The sequence below is a fragment of the Sesamum indicum genome, linkage group LG3 (assembly GCF_000512975.1).
Source record: "Sesamum indicum cultivar Zhongzhi No. 13 linkage group LG3, S_indicum_v1.0, whole genome shotgun sequence".
NCBI classification, from domain to species: Eukaryota; Viridiplantae; Streptophyta; class Magnoliopsida; order Lamiales; family Pedaliaceae; genus Sesamum; species Sesamum indicum.
In genome coordinates, this window is record NC_026147.1 from 24,092,788 (window position 1) to 24,110,438 (window position 17,651).

At 33.6% G+C, this 17,651-nt stretch overlaps 4 protein-coding genes across 4 annotated transcripts; 2 read left to right on the forward strand and 2 right to left on the reverse strand.

Annotated features, from left to right (window-relative positions):
* Window positions 52-2,463, reverse strand: LOC105159418 (psbP domain-containing protein 4, chloroplastic). Its single transcript, XM_011076477.2, has 5 exons — window positions 1,950-2,463; window positions 1,018-1,121; window positions 774-885; window positions 442-669; window positions 52-358 (listed from the first exon to the last, which is right to left on the reverse strand). The coding sequence occupies exons 1-5, from the start codon at window positions 2,269-2,271 to the stop codon at window positions 294-296; spliced, it is 831 nt and encodes a 276-aa protein (XP_011074779.1). The 5' UTR covers window positions 2,272-2,463; the 3' UTR covers window positions 52-293.
* LOC105159419 (auxin efflux carrier component 6) lies at window positions 3,618-9,168 on the forward strand. The gene is made up of 7 exons (XM_011076479.2): window positions 3,618-4,157; window positions 4,919-5,433; window positions 7,923-8,118; window positions 8,228-8,313; window positions 8,399-8,556; window positions 8,761-8,837; window positions 8,933-9,168. The coding sequence occupies exons 1-7, from the start codon at window positions 3,733-3,735 to the stop codon at window positions 8,997-8,999; spliced, it is 1,524 nt and encodes a 507-aa protein (XP_011074781.1). The 5' UTR covers window positions 3,618-3,732; the 3' UTR covers window positions 9,000-9,168.
* Window positions 10,918-13,244, forward strand: LOC105159420 (alcohol dehydrogenase 1). The gene is made up of 10 exons (XM_011076480.2): window positions 10,918-11,113; window positions 11,193-11,329; window positions 11,552-11,598; window positions 11,697-12,022; window positions 12,121-12,203; window positions 12,301-12,376; window positions 12,459-12,520; window positions 12,611-12,706; window positions 12,790-12,951; window positions 13,030-13,244. Exons 1-10 carry the CDS (start codon window positions 11,077-11,079, stop codon window positions 13,144-13,146), a joined length of 1,143 nt encoding a protein of 380 aa, XP_011074782.1. The 5' UTR covers window positions 10,918-11,076; the 3' UTR covers window positions 13,147-13,244.
* On the reverse strand, window positions 14,753-16,240 carry LOC105159421 (stearoyl-[acyl-carrier-protein] 9-desaturase 6, chloroplastic). Its single transcript, XM_011076481.2, has 2 exons — window positions 15,612-16,240; window positions 14,753-15,465 (listed from the first exon to the last, which is right to left on the reverse strand). The coding sequence occupies exons 1-2, from the start codon at window positions 16,194-16,196 to the stop codon at window positions 14,899-14,901; spliced, it is 1,152 nt and encodes a 383-aa protein (XP_011074783.1). The 5' UTR covers window positions 16,197-16,240; the 3' UTR covers window positions 14,753-14,898.

Genomic DNA, 17,651 nt, shown 5'->3' on the forward strand with positions numbered 1-17,651 from the left:
TGTCCCTTTCTGTTGTGAGTGTGTAAAAGCAGCTATGTCAAAGAAATAGTGTCAACTCAAAATTTCTGTAGAATAAACTATTGAAGAGATCAAGTATAGAAGTGTACAGATTATGTCCTTCATAGACTATTTATGATGTACAGAACAGGGGAGCAAGTACTCTACAACATCACTAAATTTTGATGAAATACATGTTAACTACAAGCTCAAATCAATCTCATGCACTCATGGGTATTTCCTGTATACTGGGTTCCAAGGACTTAAATCTGTTGCGACGACGTATGATTTTGGTATTAGATGACCCGAAAAGAGCCGGCTATCCTTTTCAAATCCTTGTAATGCTTCTTCCATTGAAGACCTGAAAACAAATATAAATAGTTCAACTAAGTTCTTAGCTAAAGCTATATTTATGAAGATTGAATTGCAGTAATGAATCTTTACCATTTCCAGTAACACTGAACAAGTAGAGCCGATTTCCTGCTGCTGTTGCTGTGATCAGAACATGAGGTGGCTCTAACTCGAACTGATAATATTTCCTTCCCGAGTGTTCTGCTACTTCAGCACTTAAAACCTTTCCTTCTACATTCTCCCCGATCACCTCCGGCCCAAATGCATTAATCACTTTCTCTGGAGTCCCTATTTGTTCTATTGTAGCATTATCACCAAGATCTGCAAATTATAGTAAAACCTGGATTATTACATCTGGCTTAGCTTCTTCTATGAATGTCAGGACTTGGTCAAGCAGAAGAAACATTCTGGGAAGAGAAACTAACTATCCGCAAATCTTAGAACTGGAGCAACAATCACAAATATGCGTCCTTCTTTCGGGCTGGCAAATCTCAAATCAATCTCTGTGCCTCCCAAGTCAGCAATTGACACAGGAACCTGTTACACCACATAAACAAACTATCAGAAACTTGCAGAAAACTTTTAAGGCAGATGTAAATCACAAGGTCGTGGCTTTAAGAACATGAAACTTGAAGGTTCACTTCATTAAGGCAAGATGATAATAGCAACCTCTTCCCAGTCCTGAGGCACAGAAAACAAATATGGAATGATGGGACTCCACCCAACACCGTGACCGCCCGACTTCTCGTCTGGTCTTCGGTATGTTCTCCAACCTGTCTGAGCAGTTTCTTCTAGTTAAGATAACATCCACTTGATAACCAAACTATAAAGCAGCTTAAAGTTTTAGCAACATCTCATTGATATATAAATTTCAAAGCAAATAATTTTGAAATGTAATATTTTCAACTTAGCGTGCAGGATCTGAAGGTGGCTATAAAGTATAAACTAGGGGTGCAAGATGAGCCGATTTGGCTCGCATTGGAGCTCAACCTTGAGCCATTGGCGAGCTCGAGCTCAAGCTCTATTTTTTATGTCCATAGCGAGCTCACACCTTTTTTTTATTATTTATAAATATTATTTAAGTACACGTTTTTTTTATTATTAATAAATATTATTTAAGTCCATATTCAATATTATATTAAGTTTATATTCAAAATTCACCATTATTAGTCAACATATCTCTTATTTTAATTTTATATAATAATAAAATATAGTATTTCTATATATATTGTTTAAAAACAAAATTAAGCAACAATTTAGTAAGTTTTGATACCTTTTAGTAACTTTCGGCACACAGCACCCTTTTGCTCCACTCCACCATTAATAGGTGATCTTTTTGATATTGTAAATTTCTTTTACAGTTTGAAGAAGAAATATTTTCAAGAAGTTTTGCTTTCAAGATGTTTGATGAAATGCCTCATTGAATTTTTGTTAACTTTGTTCGCGTTTAGCCTTTCTGCAATGCGTTTATCGATCAAGCTTTTCCTAGAGCTCAGATTTTTTGGAAACACAAACATACCAAGAGTTGAAATAAACAAAAATACTTCAAGAACATACATTAGATCAGTTCATGCAAATCCCATCAAGACTAGGTGACTAACCTTGTTCATCAGGTTCAGACAGGCCAGGAATTCTCCCCGCCAGAAGACCTTGTTTCACTAGTGCCAATCCATCTCCTGGAAATCCAACAACGGCAGATGAAACTAAAGCAACCCCAGATGCCATAGCTGCCCTTCTACTCATCAGGCCTGAAAATTCCTCATTTTCCACAGTACAACACCAATTTTGTGTTGAGCCTGCAGATGCCCTGATTCTTGATTGAGCTTTCTCTTGTGCAGATTGAGAAACCAGGCCTTGAGATGCAACAATCTGCCTGTTGTTCCTCCAAGAAAGGCCAGAAATGGATTGAACAACCGTGCCCATTTAATCTTTACAAACCAAGTTTGACGAAGGAATATTCAAAATCTTTCCTAAAATTGAGGAGAACAACTCCAAAAGTGTGAAGAAAAACTCTTGTGCTGTTCGTGTGAACTTACTTCATCAGCCACTGAGCTTATTTTTTGTTGAAGAACGGAAGGCTGGGCAGCAAGATTTCATTTTTGTGGACGTGGTGAGATCTCCTGACATTATACTACTGGAAGTTTCTTTCATTTTTCTTTTTTCTGCGTTTACGTGCACCACAAATGTAAGCCCAACTTCCCTGACATAAAGACCTCAAATTCTTGGATCAGGATCTCCGCATTGGACTCAACTTGAGCCCATTTCCGCATAAAAATGGATGGGCTAAGAGATCAAAAAGTGGGCCAACCCGTAAAGAAATAGACCCGATTTGAAGACCCATGTGATGGATGGTAAGGAAATGGTGAAAGGAGGAGGACAATGAGAAGAGAGACAAGATAGAAGATGATGGGCCGGCGCATGCGTGCAGATGTTGATGGGCCCATTGCACGCCGCATGTCTTTTCACTTTTGGATTGTCGCTTACATAACACATTCTGACAAATTTTGCTGCTCAGTTTCCAGCACTGCACCAAACTCTGTCCATTTCTCTCTCTTCTCCTAAAACCCTAATTTTACTACATAATAATATGCAATTCTCATATTATTAACTCAAATCTACATCAATTAATGAAAAAATCGCTATTTGGTGATTTTAATTTTGGATACCAATTTGACAGTAGCAAATCTAATATTGAATTTTTTTAATATATTTTCTTGAAAAATTATGCTCAAGTATGATGTACATCAACTACTTGTCAAGATTCATATATATATATATATATATATATATATATATATTATTATAAACGTTTACAGTAATCTTTCACACAAATTTAATCTTATTATAATTTTTGTTACTTGTTTCTTGCACAAACTTTTATGATGATTACATGGGGTGGGGAGTACCCATTTAATCATTTATCCCTTATGTATGTATTTGATGAAAATGTATTATCAATTCTGAAGCAAAAATGAAAAATGCCCACAAACATATAATTTTTTTTAACCAAATTAGATTTAATCGAATTAAATTAATAATATAGTAAAAATAATATATTTATTATATGATCGATTTATATCTTTAAATTATATCAATCACATAATAAATATATGTACATACTATATAATTAATTTAATCCAGATCAAATCCCATTAAATTAAAATAACCCCCATGTAACTAGCCCACTCAAATTTTCTCTTGAAAAGTACATTTAGAAGGCATTAATAGCAATTTGTCATCCTTGCTTACAACTTCCAAAACATAAGAACCCCAACACGCACTCACTTCTCCTTGTCAATTACTTATATAAGAACACCCCAACAAACACACGCACACGCACACAATCCCACACACTGTCCCTGATCTCTCTCACAACACACAAAGATGATAAGTGGAGATGATTTCTATAAAGTAATGTGCGCGATGGTGCCCCTTTACTTTGCAATGCTGGTGGCCTACGCGTCTGTGAAATGGTGGAAGATCTTTTCGGCGGAGCAATGCTCCGGCATCAACCGCTTCGTGGCGATCTTTGCCGTCCCGGTTCTGTCCTTCCACTTCATCTCTCAGAACAATCCGTACCAGATGGACACTAAGTTCATATTGGCCGACACTCTGTCCAAAGCCTTCGTCCTCAGCTTGCTCTCCATTTGGTGCATCTACAAAGGGCAGTTGGATTGGCTCATCACTCTTTTCTCAATTTCTACTTTGCCCAACACTCTGGTTATGGGCATCCCTTTGCTCAATGCTATGTATGGCGAGTTCACGCAGAGCCTCATGGTTCAACTAGTTGTCCTCCAATGCATTATCTGGTACATTGTTACTATATTTTGAATTCAAGCTATCATAGTTAATAAAATGATCTTATGGTATAATTGCAACAAACCAGTGTGTTAGAATTCATTTAAACATCCTCTGATAAACAAACAAAAAGATTCATTTAGACAATGAATTGATCTTTTTTAAATAATGGCTTAAGCTGAAAGTAAGGTGCAAAAGTTAGGAAACACAAAGCAAACATATGGGGTAACCTTAAAAGTGGATTGAATTTTAACCCAAAAGCTATTCGTAAAGTGTGTATTTGCAGTTGCTGGTCTAGAGATGGGATTGATGAGATGAGATGGTTGCCTTTTCTTTTGACCACTGTACAGTTTCTTTCACATTGTCCCTTTCACCTTGGATTCCTAAAACTTTAGAAATTACAGTCCTATTAATTAATTTTCTTTCAATCATTGAAAAAATAGAAGTTAAAATTATATTACAATTGTTAGAAAGTCTAGTTCAGATTGGATATTTTTTATTCTAAAATAAATTATATTCTAAATGTAATATATTTGTAGTGTAATTTATGTATAATTTAGAAAAAGTGATCAATCATACTTATTACGTGATTAATTTAGTCCCGTCAAACTTTATTCGGGTAAAGATTAAAATAGAAAAATTTCATGAGACCCACTAAAATGAATAAGCATAATTAAATTATTATGAATTTTGGTTTAATGTCGTAATATTTTTTATATAAATACTATTAAAATAATTGTTGATATTGAAATATGAGATTTGATGCATGCAGGTACACGCTACTACTCTTCCTCTTTGAATACAGAGCAGCCACCATTCTGATCCAAACCCAATTTCCCGGTCCAACCGCTGCCGCCATAACCAAATTCCACATAGACAATGATGTCATCTCACTCGACGGCCGTGACCCGCTTTGCACCGACTCCGAGATCGACAACAATGGCCGCATCCATGTCCGCATCCGACGCTCCACATCATCGGCACCTCCGTCGTCCTCCATGGGGCTCACCCCCAGAGCATCAAATCTATCAAATGCTGAAATCTTCTCCATCAACACGCCCCACGAATTCGGGTTCGCGCACCAACCTGTTAGTCCCCAGCTCTCGGGCTACGCCTCATCGGATGCGTACTCGCTGCAACCTACGCCAAGGGCTTCGAACTTCAACGAATTGGACTTGACCGCCATGAGTCCCACAACGGGGAAGGTCTTCCGGCAGCCGTCTCCGGCGGTCAAAATGGTCTGGGAGTCGCCGGTGGAGGGACAAGGATTCAGAGATGATGTTGGCGGTAAGTAAACATGTCATGTTATTTTTTTATTTTTTATTTTTACTTTTACACAATTTATATATTATTCTGAATTTGACATATAAGATACTCAAATTAATTATATAATAAATATGATACAATTATTATAATAATAATTTTTAAAAATTTATAAATTAATCACTCAACAAATACACAACAAAACTTAGATCGAAGTTAGACAAACATGTAAAGGAGGGAATGGTGCATGCAGAGAGACGTTGCTGTCTATGGGGGTGTAGGGTTTGCATATATGGACATTATTGTCACAAGACTCTGGGAACATAGGTTTTGTTGTGTCGTATTTCACCTGCTCTGACCGGACAAGAATTGACTTGACCTCTTTCATGCCCCCGTCTCATTGCCTTAGGAAAATTTCTAAAATCAAGACCATATTTATGTACATATAATAGGTTGACTATTTGATGATTTTAAAATATTTTCATGGTCCAATTATCAAATTATAAATTGACTAATAAGATAAAAGTAGTAGTAAATAGTTATGTAATAATATTGAATATATCTTAAACTAATTAATCTTAATTATTAATTACTCCACTTAATATATATATATCACCTTTTTAGTTTTATGTATTTTTTATGGTAGGACCTACTAAAATTGGCTTGTAACTCAAGCAAACACGTTTTTTCTTAAATTGCATTTTCATATATGTATATAGCGTCAAGTCATGATACTCGCTTTTTAAATAGTGGCTTCAATAATTACTTAAGCAATTGGTTTTCACAAAGTGTGACTTTTTACTTTTCACCAAAGTGTAATCGTATAATTCTCTCTCATTTCGTGTCCAAAAAAATGAGTTTCAGTCACGAGAAAGTGTGGAATTGGTCCTACTCCTACATACCTTTGTGCAATGTACTTGTGCATTTTAATCTCCAAAGTTCTAGTTAATTCAAATTGAAAATTAAAAATATTAATTTTTTGTTACTTTATATATAACCGTGATTTAAAAAATCATTATAACGTATACATTTCATCGTACATGGTAAACAAAATCAATGCGAAAAATTAAACTTTTACCATGATTTGTTAATATTTATCATAATTTTTTAGCCATAGTCAAAATATTTTTCATGACTAATGTTTGACCTCACTTACAAAAACAATAGCTAATAACCGTTGAGGATTCATGGTTAATTTATACTTGTTATGATTTTTTTTATTATTATAGAATTTAATTGCAATGAAAAATCTAATTCAAACAAGAGTTTTTCTTTAATATTTTTCTTGTTTCTTATTTTTCTACTAGTGAGAGAAAATATTTTTTTTTTTAAAAAAAAGAAAGATTTTATTTCTAGTTTTTCAATATTTTTTGTGGGGGTGGTGGTTAGATTAATTAATTAAGGAGAAAAAATGAGTGGGGGTAAACTTTTAGTAATGGATTACATTATTACAAAGAAGCACGTGTGTTATAATTGGAATTTGATATTATGTGGGATTTCTAATGATTGTCCATTTGAATTTATGTAATAAGACAGTTTGATCATTCATCCCATCCATCCCCCCGATATATAAAAGGAAATACAGTTTGATGATGATGTTCCACTCTATGTGTTTCGCCCTCATTGTCAACGCTTTTCCTACTTTTGTGCATTTCTTTATTATTTATATTTCTTTCTAAGGTAATTAGATTTACCTCCATATAAAAGTATGAAATTATAATTATTCTTAAAATATTTTAAAATTATATTAATTAATGCCCCTTCTAAAAATTCCCCATTTACATATGCATCATCCCCGTTCATTAGAAGTTGAACTAAAAATAACCATTACTAAAAATTTAAAAAAAAAATTACATAAATTTTTAATTTTGTCCCTCATTTAACATTCTGATTTATTTATTGCGTACTTATAAAGATAGATATATATATAGAGAGAGAGAGAGGTTAACATCATTACATTGTTTTCATTGTAAGTACAAAATTATTACATCTAAACATTAAATGAGAGGTTAAATTAAAATTTTATGTAATTCCTTTTGTAACGAATTCAAAATTCGAAGAAATTTATGTAATTTTTTTTTTCTAACGCCAGTATTTTTCATTCAAACTCTAATAAAGTAGCTCAGATGTAAGCAAGAATTTCTAAACGGGGTGTAAAAGTAATTTTAAAACTTGTTGAGAAAAGATAGAATTTCATATTTTTTAATTATAAGGAGTCCAAGTATAATTAACCCTTCTTTTTATTGTTAAACTTTATTTAAAAGTTTATATTATCCTCACGTGTAAGTCCTACACGTAAAAATTTTCTTTTATAAATAGATGACAAAGAGAATCAAATCCAACACCTTTTATTTTGTCTGGTTTTAATACTATGTTAAACGATCACCACATTTAAAAATTTTAAATTATTAAAATAAAAAAATTATTTAATATTAATAGTTTAACATTTGTAATTACCTCAATTGTTTAATATTGTGAATATTTAAAATATATATATATATATATATATTCAGATAAGGATCTTAGCTTCAGAGACTGCTCAAAGATTGAAGTGGAAAAGGGAATTTCAAGAAATAATGAAGAACAAGAAATGCCACATGCTCTTGTGATGCTAAGGCTTATTCTGATCATGGTTGGAAGGAAGCTTTCACGTAATCCAAACACCTATTCCAGCGTCTTAGGCCTTTTATGGTCTCTAATCTCATTTAAGTAAGTCTATTAATTACTTCAAATTTATAATAATTAATTAATTATATATATATGTATATTAATTACTTTAATTAAAAAGATTAATTACAATTGTTTTCATGATGAACAGATGGAAAGTGGGGATGCCTAGCATACTCAAATACTCCATCACGATCATTTCTGATGCAGGACTTGGAATGGCCATGTTTAGCTTGGGTATATATATACGCATATATTTGAACTTCCTTCTTATTATAAAACATGAAATTAAAATAAATTGTTATAAAAATTCGGAATATAGGACTGTTCATGGCACTTCAGCCTCGAATAATAGTTTGTGGCACAAAAATGGCGATGATATCTATGGCCATTCGATTCATCGTTGGCCCCACCGTAATGTCTACTGCATCCGTTGCCGTAGGTCTCAGAGGAGCGCACCTCCATGCAGCCATAGTTCAGGTACTAATTAAGTCATTTGAATTGAAAATTTTATTTTATTTTCTATTTTAATTAACATACATACATATATATGCACATTGTGTGAATACAAATTACGTTATTTAAATAAATATTTTATATATGTAAAAGTGTATACGTTAAATAGAATAAAAAAATATAATAGAATTTGAACAGTTACAATTTGATGTTTGTATTGAAATTTAGGCAGCTCTTCCCCAAGGGATTGTTCCGTTTGTATTTGCAAGAGAATACGGACTACATCCCGATATATTGAGCACAGGGTACGTCACTAGCCAGCAACCCTAAATTAAAGAAATTAATTAGGCAGTAATTATCAAAAATCAAAACTAAAGACGCATTTCTGCTACTCTTGCAGGGTCATATTTGGCATGTTGGTGTCATTACCAGTAACACTTCTCTACTACATATTGCTGGGCTTATGAAGGAAGGAAACAAGAAAAGAAAATCAAATTCACGATTTTTAGTTATGTTAGCTACCGTTAAATTACTTGCTTTTTTTAATTATGTATTATCTAACTCTAATTATTGCATAATTTAGAAAAATACAACCCATATTTATTCCACGTTTTTAACTAACGCAATGAAAAAATAAATGGGGTATTTATTTTTCGCTTTCCAATTTGAGTCTGGTCATATTAATTTTTAAATTTTAAACCTGATTGGATATACGAACCCAATTTGATCAAAAAATTAATTATTATGAATTTATATATTTCAGTGCACGTAATGCGATGGCAAAAAGTATTGAAGTTATCAATAATATTTTATCTTATTAGTTGCAAATGAGGTTTTATGAATAAATTTGAGGTTATACGTACTAATGTTATTGGATATTTGGGTATTTATATCAAAATAATATATAATTGCCGTTATTATTAAAAAAAATACTATACTCTGAAATTGGAATTTTAGTTAGTCAAAAATAATATATCCTTTTCGACTCTGAACCTATATGATACAGACAATTGAGATGTAAAATGTTCCAACTCCACATCCAAGCCCAAATAAACATTTGGATACCAAATTTGATTGAAATGGATGTTGGATTTGGATCAAGTCAAATATAATAAAATTTCTATAAATTAATAATATAAAAACCCCATAATTTTATTCATTTAAAAATATATTAATTAATTAATAATTTATTAATTTGAAGAGATTTTTTTTTTCTATTCAGTGAACCTGTTGAAGATGAAACAGAAAATAATACAATGCATTTACAACTAATTACAGGGAAGAAAATACTCATAGCGTCAACAATTTTCCCATTTTTCTTTTTTTCTAGAATGAGAATGCAACTACGGAGCTTTAAGATGCAATAAAAAAAGTTATAAATGAAATTCAGTTAGATTTAAATTTTAAAAAGAAGCAAACAACAATAAAATCACATTTTACTAAGTTGTCCTAATTATATTTATAATTTAATGAAATTATTAATTTATAATATTGAAGTAACCATAAATTTATATAAGGGTCTTCCAAAAGTTTATTATCTTGTCAATTTATCAAAATTATTAGTTTAGACATTGGACTCAAGTCGGGATCGAACAATTATTATTTAAAGAAAATCATTAATTTATTGAGTATTAATTTTATAGAACTTCTACTGTAATCTATACTAATATAAAAAAAAAAATTCTTCCACACTTACAAAGGCCTATTAATAGCACTACCACACTAATTTTTTATGAAGTCAAAAATGCCCTTTATAATAAAATAACTAATTTTTTAAAATTTATATTAATTGATAAAATATTATTTATTTATTTCTTTCTTTTTTTAATGTAATATATAAGGTTATATATCATACGCTTATTTATATTTAAAAAGTATAAAATTATTTATTATATGCATGTAGGACGACGTACCACAATGACTAATGAACTAAAATTGTGCTGGATTTTTAATGGGTTAACATATTTTGCATGTGAAAAACATCAAATGAGTACAATTCATGGTAATGTTGAAATAACATAATTCACATTATTTAATATTTGGGATAGTTACAGTCCCTTCTCTTGAGATTTCATCGATTTAAATAGAATTAAAAAAATAATAAAATTCATTATTAATGTAAAATGAAACTTATTATTTCTTAGACAGCCTTGTCTTTAACCTAAATTAGTTATGAGAACTTGAAAATGGAACGAAGATGATTAGCACAGTTAGTCAGCGGTTTGAAAAACACAAGCGTGTGTTTGCGGGACAGATGGAGAAACGAAGACAGAGTGTAGAAGAGGGCGATGATCGTGTGTTTGACACTTGTTGGTGTAAGAGCAATCCAGAGACAGATCATAGGTTTGAAGCGGAAACAAGAACCATCTTCTCCATCTACACAATTGTAGCCGTGTATGCGCTCCACGTACCTCAACTGTTATCATTTCTCTTCTTCCTTACACTCTCTCTCTATATATATAAATCCACGCAACACCCGATCTCTGCACTGCAGTCCATCACAGAGACGACACAGAGTTTTAGTAGAGAGAGAGAGAGCAGAAAATGTCTGGCACTCAGGGTCAGGTCATCAAATGCAAAGGTGTGTTATTTTTGTTGGGGTTTTGTCTTTGTTTTACTCAAGAAGTTACGATCTGGGTTTCTTGAAATTTGTTTTATAGCCGCCGTGTCATGGGAAGCGGGGAAGCCTCTGGTGATTGAAGAAGTGGAGGTGGCGCCGCCGCAGAAAATGGAAGTTCGTTTGAAGATTCTTTTCACCTCCCTTTGCCACACTGATGTTTACTTCTGGGAAGCCAAGGTAGATATCTATATAGATGCATACTTCTGACAAGGTAGATATCTATATAGATGCATACTTCTGAAATGCTAAGGACACGTAACATCATATATAGCAGGTCCTAAATCGAACTAGATTTTTCAATGGACCCCAGTTTCGTATATTTTATTGAAATGATGAGTTGAAGCATTGCGGTATTGTACTTTGAGATCATTGAGGTTGTTCTTGATATTGGCATTGCAGGGACAAACACCCCTGTTTCCTCGCATATTTGGACATGAAGCTGGAGCGTACGTAGGCTTATATCCAAATTTAGATTCATTTAATTTTTATTATGTTCATGGTAATGAAAAGAAAAATTTTCATTTGCTTCGATTCTTGGATGTAGAATCGTAGAGAGCGTAGGTGAAGGCGTCACCGAACTCCAACCTGGTGACCATGTTCTTCCGGTGTTCACCGGCGAGTGCAAGGAGTGCCGTCACTGTAAATCATCGGAGAGCAACATGTGTGACCTTCTGAGGATAAACACAGACAGGGGGGTCATGATCGGTGATGGCAAGACGAGGTTTTCCAAGGATGGGAAACCAATTTACCATTTTCTTGGAACTTCAACCTTCAGCGAGTACACCGTTGTCCATGTTGGCTGTGTTGCCAAGATTAATCCAGCAGCCCCACTGGATAAAGTTTGTGTCCTCAGCTGTGGGATATCCACAGGTTGTTTGATTGTTCTTGTAATGTAGTAGTACTACAGAAGAAGCCCATATTTTGTACTTGTGTTTGATTTGTTAAGTTGTGTTTTGGGCTGATTGAAGGACTTGGTGCTACTCTAAATGTCGCCAAACCGACCAAGGGTTCAACCGTTGCTGTCTTTGGGTTGGGGGCCGTGGGCCTTGCTGTGAGTTGGATTTTAACAGTTCAACGTGTTGGGTCTTGTGGGGTTTCAATGCGGATAGGAAGATAGTATTAATTAGTATTACTTTCTTGTTTTTCAGGCTGCTGAAGGGGCTCGGATTTCTGGGGCTTCAAGAATCATCGGCATTGATTTAAACCCTAATCGTTTCGAACAAGGTTTTTTGCTTTGAATGTACCACATGATAGATGCAAATCGATGATTGTTATTTAGTTAATCACTAGCTCTTCTTTTCAACAGCAAAGAAGTTTGGCGTAACAGAGTTTGTGAACCCAAAGGATCATGACAAGCCTGTTCAAGAGGTCTGCCCCGTGTCGCTCTTGGATCGTTGATTATTGTGCTATTATTCCTCCTGGAATTTTCAATTAAGATGTTGAGTGTTGGATTATCAGGTGCTAGCTGAGATGACTGATGGTGGAGTGGACCGCAGCGTCGAGTGCACTGGCAACGTCAATGCAATGATATCCGCATTCGAATGCGTTCACGATGTAACTGTCTTCCCCACTCCACTACTCGCATCCCACACAGCATACATGAGCTTTGGGCACTGAATTCTGCCTGGTGATTGCAGGGTTGGGGCGTGGCCGTGCTCGTTGGAGTACCGAACAAAGACGATGCGTTCAAAACTCATCCGGTCAATGTGCTGAACGAGAGGACTCTCAAAGGCACCTTCTTCGGCAACTATAAACCCCGCAGCGACATCCCGGGAGTGGTTGAGAAGTACATGAACAAGGTAAATTTTGTAGTTTACATACATGAATGTTGAGTTGATTGCAGTTTGGTTTGAAGTAAAAATCATGATGATGAACAGGAGCTGGAGCTGGAGAAATTCGTGACGCACAGAGTTGGTTTCTCGGAGATCAACAAGGCATTCGAGTACATGATGAAAGGCGAGGGCCTCCGCTGCATCATCTCCATGGATAATTGATGACGCCTCATCACTCTCTGCTTAAATTGTTACTTTGATTTTCAATAACAGTAATAATGGTCCGAACATATTCTTCAACATTTGAGTTTATTTCCGTAGGTACGCAGGTGTTCTATATCTCTTTCTGTCTGTGTAATATTCTGTATTTGATGTAATTTATGTTGCAGTTCTTGGTGAGTGATTGTCGCTGCTCTTACATCTTCATGAAACCCACCAAAATGCCAGTGAAAAATCCTCGTTTTGGTTTAAACTTAATGAAATGAACAAAGGTTGGTTGGAGGATCCCAGAAGGCAATCTCAGAAGAGAAAACCAATAAAAATTGGGAAGATAATAATACATGGTAAATTTTAATATAAGTAATAAAATAGTTTATAACTTATAATTATATTTATTTTAGATAAATATTAGCATATTCTAATTATTTTTAAATTAAATTTATTCTAAAAATATTTTAGTAAACTTTGACCGAAAAAATTAAAAAAAAAACTTTAATTTTATTTTTATAATTTATAAAAAAAACTATCTAATACTTTTACTTAATATTTTACATTTTATAGTTTGTACTTAAATATAAATATATTATTATTTAACTAAATAATAATTTAATTTCAAAAATAGTAAAATAGATCCTAAATTATAAGAAACAGAAATAATTATAACTTTACAACTATTTATTATATATATTAAAATAAAATTTTCCTAATATTTTCTTTTTTATAAGAAATAAAAAGAAATTCTCATAATTGTGGCCAAACTTGATCAACATATTTTTCTTAATGGTATAAAAAAATATGTTTTTTTTTTATCACTAAACAGGGCTTTTGAAGTCAAAATCAGTCAATTAATGTCACGTGAATCAATAGAAATTAATGATCGTCAACGGCCTCTTACTAGGCACATGGCATCTACCACTAACTTGGGACCAAAAAAGCGTATTTTTTGTGTTTTATAGTACCAAAAGCAATGTTCGCGATAATTATGGTATCAAAAATAAAAATGATCTTATTTAACGGGACAGAAAGGGATTTTGTCCAAAAGTAATTGATAAGTTAATGAGTTCAAATGAAAATTAAAGTAACAGAATTATACAATAGAAATACAAAGAATACTAAACATAAAATCTATTTCGTTTGACTAAATGATCTTAAAAATAAGTTAATAATCAAGCAACATATGAAGTTCATCTTTTAAAACAAATAAATAATTATAACCTCATTAACGTAGATATATATTTTTAAAATAAACATTGACAACGATATATATATATATACATATAACCAAATATTGCTACTTTTCAATAAATGGATACATATACTTTTATTAATTTTTTACAAATATCTATCTATGATATAGAGATGTTATTTATTTTTTTTAATCTTAAAAAAAGGTCTGCTTACTTAAATTAAAAAGTTAATAATTTACTTTTAAAATAACACAATTAAGAAAAAATATTTATGTTAATTGTTTATTTTATGTATATATTATTTGACCTTTAATCTTTATAATCGTATTACACAGTAATTTTACATTTACACGTGTATTTTATTAAATTAAAATTTAATTAATTTTTAAAAAAATAAAGAACCAAAAAAAAAAGAAGCATCATACATTACATAACATTAACATTACACTTCCCATATAAAAATGTTAAAGAAAAAACAAAAATTGAACAGTTTGAAGCACTTGTTAAAATACATACATTCACACTCAGAAAACTGGACGGACCCACCATATGGTCTCTGCTCTTCACTCTACACAACTACTTCCCTGTTAAAGATCCAGCTGAATCTCTGTCCCTTTGGCTTCATCTTCTTGGCTCGTTCATCGGCTCGCTCCTGCAGTTTCCGGATCCTCTGCGGCAGTCCACACACGAACTCCTGCGCTTGTCTCCCATCGCCTTTTAGTCCGTCCAGCTTCTCCAGCCTCCACCTTCCGATCAGGAACTCCAGAATGTCCGCGTAATCATCAGCCGTGTAAACCCCCATCCGCTGGGCCACGGCTGAGAAATGTTCGAAGAGATGTGGGTCCTGACCGTCGTACATCAGGTGAGCCGGCATCGTGATTTTCTTCCTCATCATGTCGCCTACGGCTATCATTGCTCCATTAGGGTCCACTTCAAGTAGTTTCTCTACAATTCTCGCGTACGCATTTTCGTGGCGCTTCTCGTCGGCCGCAATGGTACCGCATATTTGTGCAAGCACAGGATCCCCGCCTTCTTTGGCTAGCCGAGCCGTATTCCCGTGGGATACGGCTGTGGCTCGTTCTTGGAATGAAGTGTACACGAAGCCCAAATAAGGATTGTTTTCTGTCCCCGGGTCCTGTGTGAATATACAAATTTAACCCCACGAATCTAAAAGAGTGATATGTGCAAATATGTCTTTTTCACTTGACTAATTGGAACAGTCTATTCTTTATTTTTCACTTTCTTATGTAAATTGATGGAAAAGTAACACAAGGAATTTACCATTCCAGCCCCAATGAGGTATTGCACTGTCCTCTCAATCATCAACATGTCAACCCGGCCCGAAAGATACAGATAAGTCCTAAGCAGATCTCCATGTCTGTTCTCCTCCGCAGTCCAGCCTCGAGTCCAAGAAGCCCACGGGTTCGGGCTTGCTCCAGTCTCATCCCGGACACCATCAAGAGTATTAATCATAGTCTGGTAAGTTGGCAATGCATCCTCGGTAATCATATCCCCCACCAACACCACGAAGTACTCGTCGGGAAGCTCAGAGGCCCGATCCCGCAGGACCCGAACTTCATCCATGAAGTCACTAATGGGTCGGGTCGGGTCAGGAAGGAACTCGGTGGGCTGCCAGCATTTGTCTACGGGCTTGAGGAGAGGAAGCACACTCTTGGACGCCCATGACTCGAGTGACTTGAATACTTCAACCTTCTCCGGCGGCATTGAGTGGGTGATCTGGCGGTGGCGGAGAGGTGCAGCCACGGCGGAGGAAGGTGGCACCCTCCGGGTAGCGGCGGCGCCGCCACCACGTGGTGCCCATGCAAGTTGGGCGGTGGCGATGTGGGTGAATGCTGATGATTGCATGGCACGTCAATAAATGTTTGGTGGGTGTGTAAATTGGAACTGTAACTAGAAGTCTTCATTTATATATATAAGGAAAAGAATAATTAAAATTGGGGAAAAGAAAGGCTGAAACAAGGGGCAGTGCAGTGGTTTTTTACAAAGGAAGAGAGGGATTTCTGTGGGTGAATAATTATGAGACACAAACACGGATTATGCCTCGATAATCTCGATTCCAATGTTTTAAAAACTATCTTTCAGGCTGTTGTGGTAGTGGGTTTTCTTCCATAATCAAATAATGTTTCTCAAGTAAGAATTAAGAAATCAATGAAGATCGTTCTCCCATTTTAGTAATTTAATTTTACGTATTTTTTACTTTAAAAAGTTAATTAATTACCAATAATGTCTTAACTAGTTAAGGTTAAAGTCTGCTGCTCGAGTTTAAAATTACGAGTTTGAATTTTACTAAACCCCAAGCGTGGAAATAGTATCTCATTTTGCGAGTTTATAAATATATCGTAACTTATTTGCTTGTTCTAACGAATTTGTAATTTATTGTAATATATTAAAATTATATTGATAATTTATTTTTTAAAGAAAAAGTTTATATATATAACAACATAAATAAAAATTATGTAAATTTTTTAACAATTATGTAAAAAATATAAAAATTGTAAATTTATAAAGTTTAGATTCTATAAAAATTATAAATTATAGGTAGAATTTATTTTAAATAATTTTTTATAATAATTCAGATTATGTTTTAGAGGAATGGTAATTATCATTCTAAAAAAATTAATTAATCAAGAAATCCGGGGAAGTTATCATTTATAGGAATTGGGCTTTGGTTAAAACCTAAAAATTCAGGAGGATTTGGAGATAAATGGATCCAAATTTGACCCACCAAATTTTCACCCAACGTTTTCTCAACTGGACCAGGACTCGGAGACTTGTCCTGTAATTATGACATTATGTGTTTAAATTTATTTTTATAATACTTATTTGATTAAAATTCAATAATAATTATTGATGATTACATATTATTAAATGATAATGCATGTAAATTAATATAATTAAAATTTATAATATAATTACAAATCAATCATTCTAAAAACTCGAGAGAGAGAGAGAGTTGGGTTCATCATTAATTTTGAATTGCATTTGAATTTTTTATCGAATTTTAAATGAATTAAGTAAAATGATCGCAAATCTCTAACTTTTATATTACCTATATATCAATTTATCTTCGTGTTATAATAATCGCATAAACATTAATTAAACCATATATATGTTTCCATTTTGCAATGAATATTGTCATTTTACAATTTTATTTATTTTTAAAAAATTTTAACATACGTACACTTGCGATGCATAATTATAGCTCAACAACATTAATTTGACACAGTTACAGTGCTATGGAGGCAAATTATTACAGAAACAAAGTGCAATATCGCACGTCCTCAATTGCTCCAACCTTAT